This window comes from Hyla sarda, chromosome 5 (assembly GCF_029499605.1).
Source record: "Hyla sarda isolate aHylSar1 chromosome 5, aHylSar1.hap1, whole genome shotgun sequence".
Lineage (NCBI taxonomy): Eukaryota > Metazoa > Chordata > Amphibia > Anura > Hylidae > Hyla > Hyla sarda.
Genome location: NC_079193.1, coordinates 49,457,332 through 49,475,170, shown reverse-complemented (window position 1 = coordinate 49,475,170; position 17,839 = coordinate 49,457,332). Strand labels below are relative to the sequence as shown.

At 44.7% G+C, this 17,839-nt stretch overlaps 1 protein-coding gene across 2 annotated transcripts in view; it reads right to left on the bottom strand.

The window, feature by feature from the left end:
• Positions 1-3,025: 3,025 nt before the first annotated feature.
• CREM (cAMP responsive element modulator) overlaps positions 3,026-17,839 on the bottom strand; it is a 19,790-nt gene continuing 4,976 nt past the window's right edge. For both annotated transcript variants that reach the window (XM_056519485.1, XM_056519486.1), the window contains exons 2-3: positions 12,023-12,179; positions 3,026-3,561 (exon numbers count right to left, since the gene is read on the bottom strand). In XM_056519485.1, the coding sequence (XP_056375460.1) occupies positions 3,417-3,561; positions 12,023-12,179 (302 nt within the window). In that variant the 3' untranslated portion in view covers positions 3,026-3,416. The remainder of the gene's footprint in view (positions 3,562-12,022; positions 12,180-17,839) is intronic.

The window sequence follows — 17,839 nt, the reverse complement described above, 5'->3', positions numbered from 1 at the left end:
TGCTCCCTGAGCTAGGCCAAGAGCAGCCGTGATGTGTGAGAGTATACTGTGCATGCGTACGGCGACTCGCACATCACAGTGTGCCTGCTTGTAGCAGCGGATTGCCACTCCCAGCAGGCACATTGTAGGGGGCCATCATCGGCGGATCCGCAGCGTAAAACACACTGTGGATCTGCCCGTGTGAACGAGCCCTTAGAGCACAAAAGTTGCGGCGATAGTTGCGGACTTGCAACAAATTTATGAAACGGCACACAGACTTTGATAAATTTAGCGGATTTACGACTTTTGTGTGAAAAGTCGCCTATACCCTGACTCAAAAGTCAAACAGAAAATGTATGGCAGGGCTGAATTGACCTGAGAAATCATCTATTTCTGGGACCATGTGACCATTTTGCGACATTCCGCAAAAAGTCGCGCTTCGTAAATCAGTGACCAGTACACAAAGTGCTCTAAATGGGAAAATATTCCAAAGCAATTGTCGCACAAAAAGTAGTATGGACCCATTTCTCGACATTTAGTGTGACAAACAGAGAAAAAAGCTGTTTAAAAAGCTTTCTAAATGTCTTGATATATCCCCCCCCCCCACCTGTCCCAAAAGATAATATGTAGCCACCATTATCTGGTGTCCAAAGGAGCAGCTAACCCTGGCACAGGTAAATAGTACAGAACATTTAATACCACCCTGTACTGTAGGTGGCGCTATCAGACAGGAATTCAGTGCATACACTTCAGTAATACAGGGGTTTTACCAGTGAAATGTCCATTCTGATTGGTCAGATCTTCCAGAAATTGACATGTTTCAAAGATCTGGACTGTCCGTAGCATTGTATGTATTAGAGATCATTAAAAGGAGATATGTAGTGCTCTGAACTTTATCCCCTATCCTTCGGATTGGGGATAAGTTTTAGATGGCGGGGGGGGGTCCGAGCGCTGGGGCCCCCCACGATCTCCTGTACGGGGCCCTGGCAATGTCCAGGAAAGGAGGCGTTACGTCCCCGCATGACGCGGCAGCCAACACGCCACTCCATGTATCTCTATGGGATTCATGGAGGGGGTTGCCAGCTGCTGCGTCATGCAGGGACGTAACGCCCCCTTTTCCTTTTGTTTGTTTCTGTCTAAGTGCTCTCTGATGACACGTGTCTTGGGAACCGCCCAGTTTAGAAGCAAATCCCCATAGCAAACCTCTTCTACTCTGTGCAGTTCCCAAGACAAGCAGAGATGTCAGCAGAGAGCACTGTTTCCAGACAGATAAGAACAACTCAACTTCAGCAGTTGATAATTATTGGAAGGAATAAGATTTTTTAATAGAAGTAATTTACAAATCTGTTTAACTTTCTGGAGCCAGTTGATATAAAAAAAATAATAAAAAAATAAAAAGTTTTTTCCTGGAATACCCTTTTAACTAGCTTAGGTTGCCCTGATCACTCACATTTTCACAGCTTTTTGAAATGCCCTCCCGTTCCGAAAATAGGGTCGAGGCTAGGATCACACCACGGAAGTTTCTGTGGGGAAAAATCATGTTCTGTACACATTATTTCTTGTTAAACAACTCTGAATGCATTTTGATGTGCTACAAATATTTTCGTTTTATTACATAACACGCAAAAGCATCATGGGTTAGTGTCACATAAAAAAGAAAAAAAAAGCTATAAAACAGAAAAATTATAGAAAATATATATATTTTTTAAAATTAAAAAGGTAAAGACATGGAAATAAAAAGTACATGTTTTGATGGTTTAAAAATAAAATTAAAATAAAATAATAAAGCACTGGTAGTTACACCAAGAACACAATATCTGATTCACAAAAGCCGTCTTGGTTAGCTAGACATTTTGGGGGAGATTTATCAAAACCTGTGCAAAGGAAAAGTTGCCCAGTTGCCCATAGCAACCAGTCAGATCACTACTTTCATTTTGCAGAGGCCTTGTTAAAGGGGTACTCCGGTGAAAACCTTTTTTCTTTTAAATCAACTGGTGGCAGAAAGATAAAAACGTATTTGTAAATTACTTCTATTAAAAAATCTTAATCCTTCCTGTACTTATTAGCTGCTGAATACTACAGAGGAAATTCTTTTTCTTTTTGGAATGCTCTCTGATGACATCATGAGCACAGTTCTCTCTGCTGACATTATTATAATAATAATAATAATAACGCTTTATTTATTGTTGTCCTTAGTGGGATTTGAACCCAAGTCCCCAGCACTGCAAGGCAGCAGTGCTAACCACTGAGCCACCATGCTGCCCTTAGCATACATTTGCTATGCATGGTTGCTAAAATGGACAGAGATGTCAGCAGAGAGCACTGTGCTCGTGATGTCATCAGTGTTCCAAAAAGAAAGGAAATTCCTCTGTAGCATTCAGCAGCTAATAAGTACTGGAAGGATTAAGATTTTTTTTTAAAAGAAGTAATTTACAAATATGTTTAACTTTCTGCCACCAGTTGATTTAAAAGAAAAAAGGTTTTCACTGGAGTACCCCTTTAAAAGTGAAAGAAGCGATCTGATTGGTTGCTATGGGCAACTGGGCAATTTTTCCTCTGGATGGGTTTTGATAAATCTCCCCCTTTCTGCATGGCTATGGACCAGCATACATAAAAGAATAGACGTAACCTTATTACAACATAGGTTTGTTCCTGAGGTACACTGTGGGTTGTCAATACTTCATGTGGATTCAAGAAATTACATTAAAAATTGCTAAAAAGAAAAGAAAAAAAAAATAGATATTTATATATATATATATTAAACTGTACGTGTCACCATTCACGCTACAGCATGTAAAATGTGTGAAAAAGGCTATCCATATATTAACATAATATATACATATAGGCTTTACTCTTTTTGTGTTGATTTTCATATTTACTATAAAATATATACCCTAGGCCAATTTTGTGAGGAACCAGAGCTATATTTTAGGAATGTCAGAGAAGCTTTTATGACAGTGTTTCCCAACCAGGGTGCCTCCAGCTGTTGCAAAACTACAACTCCCAGCATGCCCGGACAGCCTTCGGCTGTCCGGGCATGCTGGGAGTTGTAGTTTTGCAATAGCTGGAGGCACCCTGGTTGGGAAACACTGCTTTATGACGTCGTTTTATCCACAAACATTTTTCTAGAAGCTTCTAGCTCTTCCCGCAACTGCCCGATTTGCGCTTCCAGCAAGGCATTCATAGTACTCTTCTCTCCTGAGTCGACGCGCCTTCGCTGCTGACCCGCAAGCGGTGAAAGGCAAAATTACCAAAAAACATGGTGCATGCAAATTATATAAAATACAATATCTTACAAAGAAATAAAATTATTTCGATTTTGATTTTACACTCCTGATTCGTGGAGAGGACGTCTGTCCAGAGCCATCACAGTCCAACTTGGGAGTCCGAAAATGCAACCGTTTAGGCTGACACCAAGTCCAAAGTCCAAAAAAAAATTATTCCCCTTTATGACAGTATAGATCTTTCAGGGCCTTGAGTTCCTCAATCAGAGTCTTGTTTTGGTTCTCAAGTACAGCCACACGATTTTCAAGACATTTCACATATTCTTTCTTTTTTTTACGACACTCCCGAGCTGCTTCCCTGGGATCAAAATAAGATAAAATAAGATACAGTATAACATAAAGATGCGGTAAACTACTAAAAAAGAAACACTGAATAAGATGTGGTAAATAATAAAAATAATTTAAAAAAAAAGTAAAATAAGATATGGTACATAACTCACATTTTTTTTTTTTAATACAGTACATAACTATGGTAACAATCACAAAGAGTGGCCTTCACCCTCATAATGACCCCTTTTGCTGGTTCCATGTAAACTGGATTACCCCCTTTAAACAGAATGTCAGAAACTAGAATATAGAGCTAGGGCACAGGAGTCGTATAGCGCGTCTCCAATCCGAGCAGTAGTGGGAGAAAGAGAAAGAAAAAAAAAAAGGTGGGGGATAGGTGAGTCAGTTGAGAGAAAGAGTAGGAGGTAGAAGGACGGAAAGAGAGGAGAGACTAGAGTATAGGACAAAGCAGTATAGGTGTACGAACCTCGTGTATGCGGTGGATCCCGCGTCTCCACGACACCGAGGTGGATATGGAAGTACAGGGCTCGAAATGTGTAGGCAATGAGAGAGAGCTTTGGAGTGGGCAGGAAAGGGCCACGGGTATTGTGGGCATTTTAGTAAGTTTAATTAGTTAAGTAAAGTTGTTCATAGTCTCTGGAGGACATGAAGTCCGACCAGGGGCGCCAGATCACGAAGTATTTCTCATATTGTCGCCTAGAGTGAGCCAAGAGTTCCTCCATGCGGCTTAACTGTGAGACCTCTTGGAGCCATGAGGAGAACGACAACGGGGTGGGCGATCTCCATAGTCTGGGGATCACCACTCTGGCCCCTAATAACAGGAAGGAAAGTAAATGTTTCATGTGTCTAGGTGTGTCTGGGGGGAGGACAGAAAGTAGTATTATCTCCGGGGTTTTTGGGAGCTCCACCGAAGTAATGAGATGAATAGTCCGCAGCACCTGTGACCAGTAGGATGCTAGGGCAGGTGAGCCACGTATGGGGCATGGTGCCTCCCGACTCCCCACACCTCCAACAGCAGTCCGAGGTGCCAGGGAACATTTTGGCTAGGACAGTGGGTACCCTGTACCATCTGGACATGATTTTGTAATTAGTTTCCTGGGCCTTACAGGAGGTGGAAATCTTATGGCATTGGGAAAACGCCATCGACCAATCCCTCTCAGAGATCTCACGGTTCAGGTCCTTCTCCCAGCCCTTGCAGAACGGTAACGGTTCAGGGGTGGATGAGTGTAAGATCAGGGCATAGAGGTCGCTGATGGAGCAATTGGTCAGGGGCATGTGGGAGCACACAGCTTCGAAAGCCGTGAGAGGGCGATGCAGTCTCAACGTGTTCCTTTTCGAGAGGTAAAAGTGGCGTAGTTGTGCGTATTGAAAGACATGTGTCGGAGTGGGGGAGGCAAGGGGCAGCAAGTCCGGCAAAGGTTTCAGGTCGACAGATGTCAATAGGGACAAGAGAACCGGTCCCTCCTCTCTGGAGAAGGAGAGGAATGAGCGGGAGGAGAGGGCTTGCGGGAAAGATGGGTTACGAAAGAGGTGTGAGGGGACCATCAGGGGAAGAGAGGGAAAGGCGGGAGAGGTAGGAGTAGTGCGATCCAACTATCGAGTGCAGTACTGGTGGTAGTGAGGACTAGTGTTGCTCGCGAATATTCGCAATTCGAATATTATTCGCGAATATCGCATATTCGCGAATTTCGCGAATATAGCGCTATATATTCGTAATTACGAATATTCGTTTTTTTTTTTTTTTTTTTTCTTCACAGTACACATCACAGTGATCATCCCTCTCTGCTTCCAGCTTGTGTGGTGTAAAGAAGGCTGTAATACTACTGTGTGAGACTGGCGTGCGAAAATTCGCATATGCGAATATTCGCATATGCGAATATTCGCATATGCTAATGTTCGCATATGCGAATTTCCACATACGCTAATTTTCGCATGCGCGTATTTTCGCATACGCGAAAATAAAACGAGAATATAACGAATATGCGAATATTCGCGAATATATGACGAATATTCGTCCATATATTCGCGAATATTCGCGAATTCGAATATGGCCTATGCCGCTCAACACTAGTGAGGACATATGAGTGTGGGATTTCTGGAGGTGGGGAAGCCAAAGAACAGACCTGGGATCTAGATCAGCTAGGTTGCCTTCAAACTCCACCCATTGTTTAGTTAGTCTACCATGGAAGCAGTCAAGCACTCGATTAAGGACAGCAGCGGCATAGTAGGAGAGAAAGTCCGGGAGGGCAAGGCCCGCCTCCCTCTTTTTCCTAATCAGCACATGTCGCGCGATCCTGGGGTGGCCATGTGCCCAGACAAATCCAGTCTGGCACGCATTCAACTCACGGAAGAAGGTTCTGGGCATCAGGAGCGGAATGCAGGAGAACAAATATAAGAGTCTCGGTAGCAGATTCATTTTTAGGATGTTGATTCTGCCCAGCCATGAGAAATCTTTGTGCTCCCACCTGGACAAGTCCGAGCGCAGACAGCCCAAGAGGGGCGGGAAGTTGAGGCCATACGTGTAAGCCAGGTCGGCCGGCACGTGGACCCCGAGGTACTTGATAGAGTGGGATTGCCATTTAAAGGGAAAGACAGTGCGTAGGTGATTCACCATATTGGTAGGGAGGGAGATATTGAAGGCCTCACACTTGGTGGGGTTCAGTTTGTAGTTGCTGAAGGCTGAGAAATGTCGAATGGTGGACATCAACGATGGTACAGAGGTAAGAGGAAGGAGAGGAGAAGAAGAAGGTCATCCGCAAACGCGGAGCATTTGTAACGGCACGTCGGGGTAGAGATGCCAGAAATATCTGGGTTCTGGTGGATCGCCGTGAGGAGATGCTCCATACAGAGCATGTACAGGAGAGGGGATAAAGGACAACCCTGGCTTGTACCGTTACAAATGTCGAAGGGCGTTGAGAGCTGGCCGTTAATTCTGACCTGTGCCTGGGGGGCAGAGTACAGGGACAAGATTCACGAAAACATCTGAGGGCCCGGCCCAAATTGGCGTAAAGTGGCCCACAGGAAATCCCAGTCCACCTGGTCAAACGCCTTCTCCGCATCCAAGGAGAGCAAGAATAGCGGTCGGTCGTTCTTGCGTGCGTGATGGATTGCGGAGAAGACTCGAAGCGTGTTATCTCTTGCTTCTCTGCCTTTGATGAAGCCTAGTACACTTGGTCCGGGTGTACTAGGGATCCCATATGGGCTGAGAGCCTATTGGCGATCAACTTGGCGAAGATTTTAACATCGGTGTTAATGAGGGAGATAGGGAGATAGCTGGGGCAAAGAAGGGGGTCCTTTAGGGATGACTACGATATGGGCTTTGAGGAAGGATGGGGGGTGAGGTATCTGAGATAGCGTTAAATAGGTCGAGCAGGACGGGTGTCAATTCCGGCCCGAGGGACTTATAAAATTTTGCGGTATAGCCATCCGGACCCGGGCTTTTGACCGGAGGCATGGAGGAGATAACAGCTGTAAGTTCCTAAGTTCCTCGGGCGTGAACCGACCCTCCAGCAGATGAATAGTGTCGGGTGACAGACAGGGCAAGGCTGTGGAAGAGATGTAGTGTTCAAGAGAGGACGGGCCTCTAGACGGTGGGGTCAGGCCCTGGGGTTTCGGTAGGGAGTATAAGCGTAATAGAGGCGAAAGGCATCCAGTATGTCGGGAGTGAGGTAGGAGGGAGTACCCACATTTGTTTTGACGGCTGATATGAATAGGGAAGACCTCTTAGCCCTCAATGCGGACGCCAGAAGTTTGCCGAACTTGTTGCCCCATTCATAAAAGACCCTACCCGTGTGTTGTTTATAACGTCTGTGTGATGCGTTCATGTGTGCCAACAGATCACCACGCACTTGTATGATGTCTCTGTATACCATGTCCTGTTGAGTCTGTTTGTGGAGCGTTTCCAGGGTACGTAATTGTTGTAGCAGGGATGTGAAACTGGCTGACGCTGCCCTCTTCAGCCGGGCCCCATGTTTCACAAGGACCCCGCGCAGAACGCATTTCAGAGCCTCCCATTTAATCATGGTTGTGGATGTGTCTGCAACGTGGTCCTCCAGAAAGTGGGAAATGGTGGTTCTCAATTCCTGAGTGCAGAGATCGTCCAGGAGGAGGGATTCATTCAATTTCCATGAGGAATGAGGCCGGGCAGAAGAGGGACATTACTCCAATGGATGTAGATAAAATGGAGGGAAGGAGGTGATGCGGACAGAAAATGTAATCTATGCGGCTATAAACCTGACCTGGGTGTGAGTAGAAGGTGTAATCGCGGTCTTGTGGGTGTAGTGATCTCCATACATCGCTTAACTGCATGGCATGGAGTTTCTGCCTCAAGGCGCGTAAGCGGCTGTAAGACAGAGCCGAACGGCCGGAGGACGTGTCCACCAGAGGAAACAATGGGAGGTTCAGGTCGCCACAAAGGAGGATAGGTCCCATGGCGAATGTTTCATGAAGCCCCATCGTGCGGATAAGAAACGGGATTTGGTCTCGGTTGGGGGCGTAAATGTTCGCCACCGTCATTATCTGGCCTGAGATCTCACAGTTAGCGAAGAGGAATCTAGCGTTGGGATCAATCAGGGAGGAGAGAATTTTGAGGGGCAATTTCCTGTGAAAGGCCAGTGAGACACCTTTCGTTCTAGACTCCGGGTTCGTGCTATGCAGCCACGATGTGTAGTACCTGGAGGGTAGTGTGGGGAGATGGCCAGTTTTGAAGTGTGTCACCATTTTTTTTAAATAAATAAAATTATTCTATCAAGATAAAGCATTTCATGTATGTATTTAGTTTTAGGACAATGTAGTTTTAATGTTAATTATTAATAAAGTGTGTACTGGGGGCTGCCATTACTGTAGCCTCTTTGTGGTGTGTCACTTCACAACACCTACACAGTTGCTTTATGGCAGGCAAAGGGCATAAGAAAGTTAAGACTAAGAGTGTCTCATAGAAAAGCATTGACTGCTTACTTCACATATGCATAGCACAGGCTAGGTGAAATGAAAGGGGGAGCAGGCACCATTTTCTTGAAGTCCCTGAGGAGCAGTGACCTATCAAGATACATCTAGTCTGTTCTTCACCACTCTTCAGACACCAAAATGGTGACAGTGGAATTTAAAAAACTACAAAAGCCCCTCCCCCCTCTCCTTTTGCACATAGACAGAGGAGGAAGGTAGACGGGTTAGGTCTAATTTGCAGCAGCCAGACAAGTTCCTTGCTTTCACCAGATTCTTCATGTTAGCTCCCTCTGCTGGTCAACAGTGGGAGATATGACAAGTTATTATTTAATTTTTCATATTTTGTGACAAGTAAATAAAAATAAAAAAATTCCAAAAATATTTTTAAAAAATGTGAAAAAAATTATTTAACCTCTTAAAAAAAAAAATGAATATTAATAATAAAATAATTAATAATAATAATAATCACATTTGGTGACACATTCCCTTTAACAGCAGCCACATAGGAAACAACAATCTGTCACTGACACATTAACTTCTATTCCAAAACTGGTCCAAAACTACAGCTCTCAGCATGTCTGGATAGGCATGCTGTGAGTTGTAGTTTTGCAACTGCCGCTGGCACACTGGTTAGAAAGCACTGATATAATTGTATATCTTGTATCTCATTAGTATTTACTGAATTAGAAAAGTGATTACACACAGCCATGTCAGACATCCCTCCCTCGCATCACCTGATGATGTCATATGTCACCTACAATGACTAACACGATGCAGTATTTACAATGTTCACTCATCCGAATCAGCAGTAAACATGTGATGTCATCCCTAAATGATCTAATTGACAAACACCCTGGTGGCAAAAATAAATAAATAAAATAAAGTAATTGTGTATATATTATGTATTTATTCTTTATTATTTCTAAGTGTTTAAGTGACAGTTTTTCATCTTTTATTATTTCTATTGTTATAACATATTGAAAAATATTGTGACGCATTATGGGATAGTGTTGGGGGCATGCTCAATGACCTCTGCAGAGATCAGTGGGCAGAGAGGGGAGGAAGGGAGCTGTGACTATCAACTTTTGTGAGTAGTGTATTCTGTCCTCACTTGCTGAATACAGTGATCCCTCAACTTACAATGGCCTCAACATACAATATTTTCAACATATAATGGTCTTTTCTTGACCATTGCACCTCTAGACCATACACAACATACGATGCTATAGACATTGCAGATCTGTGAAATGTGTCAATGGCCGGAAGAACTGACCAATCAGAATGGGCATTCACTGGTAAAACAGCTTTATTACTGAAGTGCATGCACTGACTGGTGTCTGGTAGCGCCCCCTACAGTACAGGGAGGTATTACATTTTCTGTTCTCTTTACCTGTACCAGGGTTAGCTGCTCCTTTGGATACTAGGTGAAGGCGGCTCCATGTTACTTTTTAGGGACACTGTGTGTACTGTACAGGACCCTGAAGAAGTTTCTGTCCTCTACATAGACAGTGATTACAGCTTCCAGCAGATCTTTATTAATTTTATATGTAAGGATTTGCTTTATCTGTATTAGTTATCTACTCTTATTTTTCTTTAATCATCACTTTTTCCTATTTTTGGATGACATTTTGGGGGCTTCAGAACCAATTAACAGGTTTCCATAGAGTTACAGTCTCAACATACAATGGTCGTCCTGGAACCAATTCATATTGTAACTTGAGGGACCACTGTACTGAATTTTCTATATTGCCAGTCTTTAGCGTGGTCGACGCTTAGCTGAGCAGTTTCTCAAGCAAGTTCATTTCAGCCCCCCATTTGTTTTTGGTCACATAGATCAGAACTGCCACTAAAAATTTCTGCCAGCAATTCTGATCAAAATTTGCACGAAATCGCAAGAATTCTGGTGTTTATTTCCCCGTGGAATACAGAAGGCTTATCTTGTTGAAAAAATTTAAAAAATATATACTTACTTTATACTAATCCCCTGGGGGCTCCCATGCCAATGCTTCCTGTTACAGTGATGACATGCCGACACATATGACCGCCGCAATGGTCACATGCCGGTAAGACATGTCATTGCTAAAGGACAGTAAACAAGACACCAGCCAAGGGACAAGGTAAGCCTATCCACAGCAGTATCATGATATTCTAAGGTGAGTGTATGATTTAATTTATTTAATTAAAAGGTATTTAATTTATTTTTGTACTTGTATGTATGATTTATTTATTATATTTTAATTGAAATTTAAATAATTTATTTAAATGCATTTATTTATATTTATACATGTATGTCTTTTGGAAGATTTTAGTGCGGATTTCCTGGTTGTTTGCAACAAAATCTACAGCAATGCTCAGTTTTTGGGTTGTTATGACCAGCACAAGTCCCGCACTTGCAACTTTGGAGGGCATGTAAGGCTCTGTAAATCTGGTTAAATGGGCACTGTCATTAAGACTTTTTTTTTTTATATTTCACTCCTCCTTAGGCTAGGTTTTTTTCTCTGGCAGTTTTTGAGCCAAAGCCAGAAATGTATTCAAAAGGAATAGGACATATAAAGGAAGGACATATACTTCTCCCTTATGGATCCACTTCTGACTTTGGCTCAAAAACTGCAGTGGCAGATATCCAAAAACTGCCAGAAAAAACACCTAGTGGGAACTTAGCCTTATGGTAAATAAAAAAAATCTTTGTTTAAAAAAAATGAAGTTTTCTATGTTTTATTTGTGCTTAAAAAAGCTGCCACTAGGTCTCCCCACTTGTCCAGAGCACATTTCCCCCCCTCTCTTGCACAGACTTTGGACTCCTGCTGGCCCGTTTGGGGGGGGGGGGGAATCTGACTGAGCAGAAAATACAAAGCAATATTAAAGGGTTACTCCGCTCCCCAGTGTCCGGAACATTGAGTTCCTGAACGTTGTGTGCGGGCTTCTGTGTTCACGCCTGCCCCCTCATGGCGTCACGGCATGCCCCCTCAATGAAAGTCTATGGGAAGGGGGCGCGACGGCCGTCACGCCCCCTCCCATAGACTTGCATTGAGGGGGCGGGATGTGACGTCACATGACATCACAAGGGGGCGGGCGTGAACACGGAAGCCCGCTCACAGTGTTCAGGAACTTAATGTTAACTGGGGAGCGGAGTAACCCTTTAAATTAGAAAACTAAAAAATTATAAAAATAAAAGGCAGCGGGTGGTTTATCATGATGGGGGCTGTGAACTGGGAGGATTATAACATTTTACAAGATGATGAGAGGTTCTCTTTAAAGTGTAACTCTAACTGCAGCAGGATACATGTTTATTAATCCCAGTCACCCTGTAGCCCAGTGTTAAAGCGAGCGGTCTACAGAATTGCTGGAAGTCCCATAGACTTGTATGGGATCCTCTCTGTAGACCGCTCACTTTAGCTGGGGGCTTTGGAGTTGCCAGGAGTTTTAAACGTGTCTCCTGCCATTGCTGCAACAGCTGTAGTTACACTTTAACCTACTGCTATGTGCTATGGGTACATGACCTTGCCGCACACATTAGTCGCCGTTACCTGTTTTTCATTAGTCGCAGCTCCCTTTTCCGTGTCGCTTCTTCTGCCAACTGCTCAGGGATGTGCAAACTGGTGGATGAAGCAGCAATAATTATTCCCTGAGGCAATCCGGCACCCGGTGTATGAATCTGGTGCGCTGGCATCTCTCCTGTGGCAGCTGCAATGGTAAAAATATAAAAGTTTTTTGTTATCAGACATCTGAGCATATGTTTCTTGGAGAAACGTACCAGTTGTGAAACATATATATGAGAAACATCTAATACAGTGTTTCCCCACCAGTGTGCCTCCAGCTGTTGCAAAACAGCTGGAGGCACAGCGGTTGGGAATACTTGTTCCAAACAGCCATGTCAGACATCCCTCCCTCACATCACCTGATGATGTCATATGTCACCTACAATGACTAACACGATGCAGTATTTACAATGTTCACTCATCCGAATCAGCAGTAAACATGTGATGTCATCCCTAAATGATCTAATGGACAAACACCCTGGCAGAAAAAAAAAAAAAAAAAAATGAATGACAGAAAGCAGAGTTTTTGGAAATTTTGATTTTATTTGTGAAAACAGTAATACCCTTTAAGGGTTCGTTCACACAGGCAGATTTAGAAGCGAGTTTGCAGTAAGTTCCTATTGAAGTCAATGTAAAATCTGCCTCGGCTTAAACGCACTTCTGAATTTGGTCTTGTGAACGAACCCTGAAAGGGTACTCCGCCTCTAGACATCGTATCCCCTATCCAAAAGATGTCGAGTTCGCCGAGACGCCGCCACCCCCCCCCCCCCGACCCCCCCCACGCGCGATCTCGGCTACTGCACCCCAGTCATCCGGTACACGGAGCGAACTTCACTCTGTACCAGATGACTAGCGAGGCGACACCGGAGGCTCATGACGTCACAACCAAGCCCCACTCAAGATATCACTCCCTCTCAATGCCAGTCTAGACTTGCATTGCGGGGGGCGTGGTGTGATGTCATAAGGGTGGGGGCGTGGCCATGACGTCACGAGCCTCCGACGCTGTAGCGGACATTCTAAACAAACGTCAGGTGCTGCAGGGAGATTGTGGGGGTCCCAGTGGGACCTCCATGATCAGACATCTTATTCCCTATCCTTTGGGCGGAGTACCCCTTTAAGGCCGTCACTTTTTACATGATGGATCTGTATTCAAATGGTAAAAATACATTTTATACACTAAGGCTAAATAAAGATCTGCTGTGGCAAAGTGACCAGAGGTAAAACCATATTGGTTGGTTGTCCCTAATATTTTGTCAGCCTCTTGTCTGGAGAATAAAGTGATAGTTTTGAGAAGTTACTTCGGCAAAACCGACCACTGGTGCAACCATTCTCCTTGTCACTGAGGCCTCACCATAGACCAGGCTGCTGGGGGACACTATTACATGGTACATATAGATCTTATATCTCAGATCAGTATAACTATAATTCTACACACTAGTCAGGTAGATGTTGTAAGGTTCATGGTACAGACGGTCTATATGAGAAACCTGCACATGTATACACACTATATATATATGTATATTCTGTATGTAGATACACAAACATTTCTATTTTACTACATACAGAAATAAACAGATGCACACTTACATTTCTATATACACTGTACATATACTATACACATACTATACACACTGATATATCTGTATATACACTGTACACACATATACTACATACAGAAATAAACAGATGCACACTTACATTTCTATATACACTGTACATATACTATACACATACTATACACACTGATATATCTGTATATACACTGTACACACATATACTACATACAGAAATAAACAGATGCACACTTACATTTCTATATACACTGTACATATACTATATATACATACTATACACACTGATATATCTGTATATACACTGTACACACATATACTACATACAGAAATAAACAGATGCACACTTACATTTCTATATACACTGTACATATACTATACACATACTATACACACTGATATATCTGTATATACACTGTACACACATATACTATATACACACACACACACTTACATTTCTATATACACTGTACATATACTATACACATACTATACACGCTGATATATCTGTATATACACTGTACATATACTTAACCCCTTAAGGACAATGGACGTACTCCTACGCCCCCGTTTCCGAGTCCTTAAGGACCGAGGACGTAGGAGTACGTCCTGTCCTTTCCCGGCCCCCCGCCGCTAGCCGGAGGGGAGCCGGTGCCCGATGCCTGCTGAAATCGTTCAGCAGGCATCGCGGCATATCGCCCAGGGGGGTCATTATGCCCCCCCATGTCGGCGATGGCCGCAGATCGCTGGACAATTCAGTCCAGCGATCTGCGGCGATTCCGGGTCAATCGGGTCTCCAGTGACCCGGTGACCCGGAATTACTGGCTGATCGGGGCAGTCAGAGAAGGCCCCGAACAGCCAGAGCCTGCAGGGGTGAGGTGGCACTGGTGCCACCTCACGATCGCCCTGATTCGTCGGCCGGATTACCGGCCGACCAATCAGGGCGCCTGCTGCGGGTGTCACTCCCGCACCCGCTCCGCCCCTCTTCCGGAGGACGTGAGCGGGTGCGGGATGTGCACCCCTGGTGCTGGGGACCCCGATCCCCGGCGTTAATGTTGGGATCGGGGCCCCAGGAGCAACGACGGCGGGACTGACAGCCTCCTGCTGTTGCTTAGCAACAGCTCCCAGCATGCAAAAAGGGCATGCTGGGAGCTGTAGTTATGCAACAGGAGGAGGCAGACCACCACAACTCCCAGCATGCACTTATGGGCATGCTGGGACTTATGGTTTTGCAACAGCTGGAGGCACATTCTTTCTATGGAAAAGTGTACCTTCAGCTGTTGTGTAACTACAACTCCCAGCTTGCACAAACAGCTTAAGTGCATGCTGGGAGTTGTAGTGGTGCATCTGCTGGTTGCATAACTACAACTCCCAGCATGCCCGTTGGCTGTCGGTGACTGCTGAGAGTTGTAGTTTTGCAACAGCTGAAGGCACACTGAGTTAAGTAGCAAACCAGTGTGTCTCCAGCTGGTGCATAACTACAATCCCCAGCATCCCCAGCCAAAGTAGTATGCCTCCAGCTGTTGCATAACTACAACACCCAGCATGCCCTTCCGCTGTCCTCACATGCTGGGGGTTGTAGCTTTTGCAACAGCTGAAGGCACACTGGTTGCAAAACACTGAGTTTGTTGCCAAACTCGGTGTTTCACAACCTGTGTGTCTCCAGCTGTTGCAAAACTACAACTCCCAGCATGCACTGATAGACCGTACATGCTGGGAGTTGTAGTTTTGCAACAGCTGGATGTCCCCCCCCCCCCCCCAATGTGAATGTACAGGGTACACTCACATGGGCGGAGGATTACAGTAAGCATCCGGCTGCAAGTTTGAGCTGCAGCAAATTTTCTGTCGCAGCTCAAACTGCCAGCGAGAAACTACTGTGAACCCCCGCCCGTGCGACTGTACCCTAAAAACACTACACTACACTAACACAAAATAAAATAAAAAGTAAAAAACACTACATACACACATACCCCTAGCACAGCCCCCCTCCCCTCCCCAATAAAAATGAAAAACGTCTGGTACGCCACAGGGGTGTGAATCGCCAAGAATTTGGCGATTTGATTCGAATCGCGATACCAGTGTGGCGATTCGATATATCCCGATATATAGCGATACCGTCTAGGTGACGATACATCACGATATATCCCGATACATCGCCCACCTGGGAGCATTCATAGATCCCAATAGACGCCACTGTCAGCTTTGACAGCGGCGATCTAGTACTCCGGCGCACACTTTTCTCATGTTTTCCCGTCCGGGCTGCAAAATAAAAGAAAACGCACTTTATCTTACCTGCCAACGAGCCCCCGGAGCTCCGGTACAGGTGTTCGGTCCCCGGGCTGTATTCTTCTTACTTCCTGTTAGCCCGCCACGTCACACGGAGCTTCAGCCTATCACCAGCGGAGGCGGGACATCGCTGCGGCCAGTGATAGGCTGAAGCTCCGTGTGACGTGGCGGGCTAACAGGAAGTAAGAAGAATACAGCCCGGGGACCGAACACCTGTACCGGAGCTCCGGGGGCTCGTTGGCAGGTAAGATAAAGTGCGTTTTCTTTTATTTTGCAGCCCGGACGGGATAACATGAGAAAAGTGTGCACCGGAGTACTCCTTTAATAGCCAGCCGCGGCGATTGCCGCATGCTGGCTATTAGCGGCGGCCCCCGGCTACTGAAATCAGCCGGGGGTCGCATAGTACGGAGCGGGCACGAGTCGGAGCCCGCTCCATACACCCAGAGCGACGCCGTGTCAGATCCGGCCTGCCCGGCTCCACAAATGTGGAACTTGTATCTCCTGATGCCCGGGACATGCTGTTCCGGGCGTCAGGAGATAAAAATTCCACATCCCTAAAAGAATCGATTCAAAAATATTTTGAATCGATTCAGTATCGGCAAATGAAAAAATCGCGATTATCGCGAGAATCGATTTTTTCTTACATCCCTAGTACGCCACTGTTTCCAAAACGGAGCCTCCAGCTGTTGCAAAACAACTACTCCCAGTATTACCAGACAGCCACTGACTGTCCAGGCATGCTGGGACTTTTACAACAGCTGGAGGCACCCTATTTGGGAATCACTGGCGTAGAATACCCCTATGTCCACCCCTATGCAAGTCCCTAATTCAGGCCTCAAATGCGCATGGCGCTCTCACTTTGGAGCCCTGTCGTATTTCAAGGCAACAGTTTAGGGTCACATATGGGGTATCGCCGTACTCGGGAGAAATTGTGTTACAAATTATGGGGGGTATTTTCTGCTATTACCCTTTTTAAAAATCTAAAATTTTTGGGAAACCAACATTTTAGGTAAAATTTTTTTTTTTTTTTTTACATATGCAAAAGTTGTGAATCACCTGTGGGGTATTAAGGTTCCCATTACCCCTTGTTACGTTCCCCGAGGGGTCTAGTTTCCAAAATGGTATGCCATGTGTTTTTTTTTTGCTGTCCTGGCACCATAGGGGCTTCCTAAATGCGGCATGCCCCCAGAGCAAAATTTGCTTTCAAAAAGCCAAATGTGACTCCTCCTCTTCTGAGACCTGTAGTGCGCCAGCAGAGCACTTCTCACCCCCATATGGGGTGTTTTCTGAATCGGGAGAAATTGAGCTTCAAATTTTGGGGGGTATTTTCTGCTATTACCCTTTTAAAAAATGTAAAAATTTTGGGAAACCAAGCATTTTAGGTAAAAAAAATGTTTTTTTTTTACATATGCAAAAGTCGTGAAACACCTGTGGGGTATTAAGGTTCACATTACCCCTTGTTACGTTCCACGAGGGGTCTAGTTTCCAAAATGGTATGCCATGTGTTTTTTTTTTGCTGTTCTGGCACCATAGGGGCTTCCTAAATGCGGCATGCCCCCAGAGCAAAATTTGCTTTCAAAAAGCCAAATGTGACTCCTTCTCTTCTGAGACCTGTAGTGCGCCAGCAGAGCACTTTTCACCCCAATATGGGGTGTTTTCTGAATCAGGAGAAATTGGGCTTCAAATTTTGGGGGTATTTTCTGCTATTACCCTTTTTAAAAATGTAAACATTTTGGGAAACCGAGCATTTTAGGTAAAACATTTTTTTTTTTTTTTTACATATGCAAAAGTCGTGAATCACCTGTAGGGTATTAAGGTTCACTTTACCCCTTGTTACATTCCCTGAGGCGTCTAGTTTCCAAAATGGTATGCCATGTGGTTTTTTTTTTTGCTGTCCTGGCACCATAGGGGCTTCCTAAAGGTGACATGCCCCCCAAAAACCATTTGT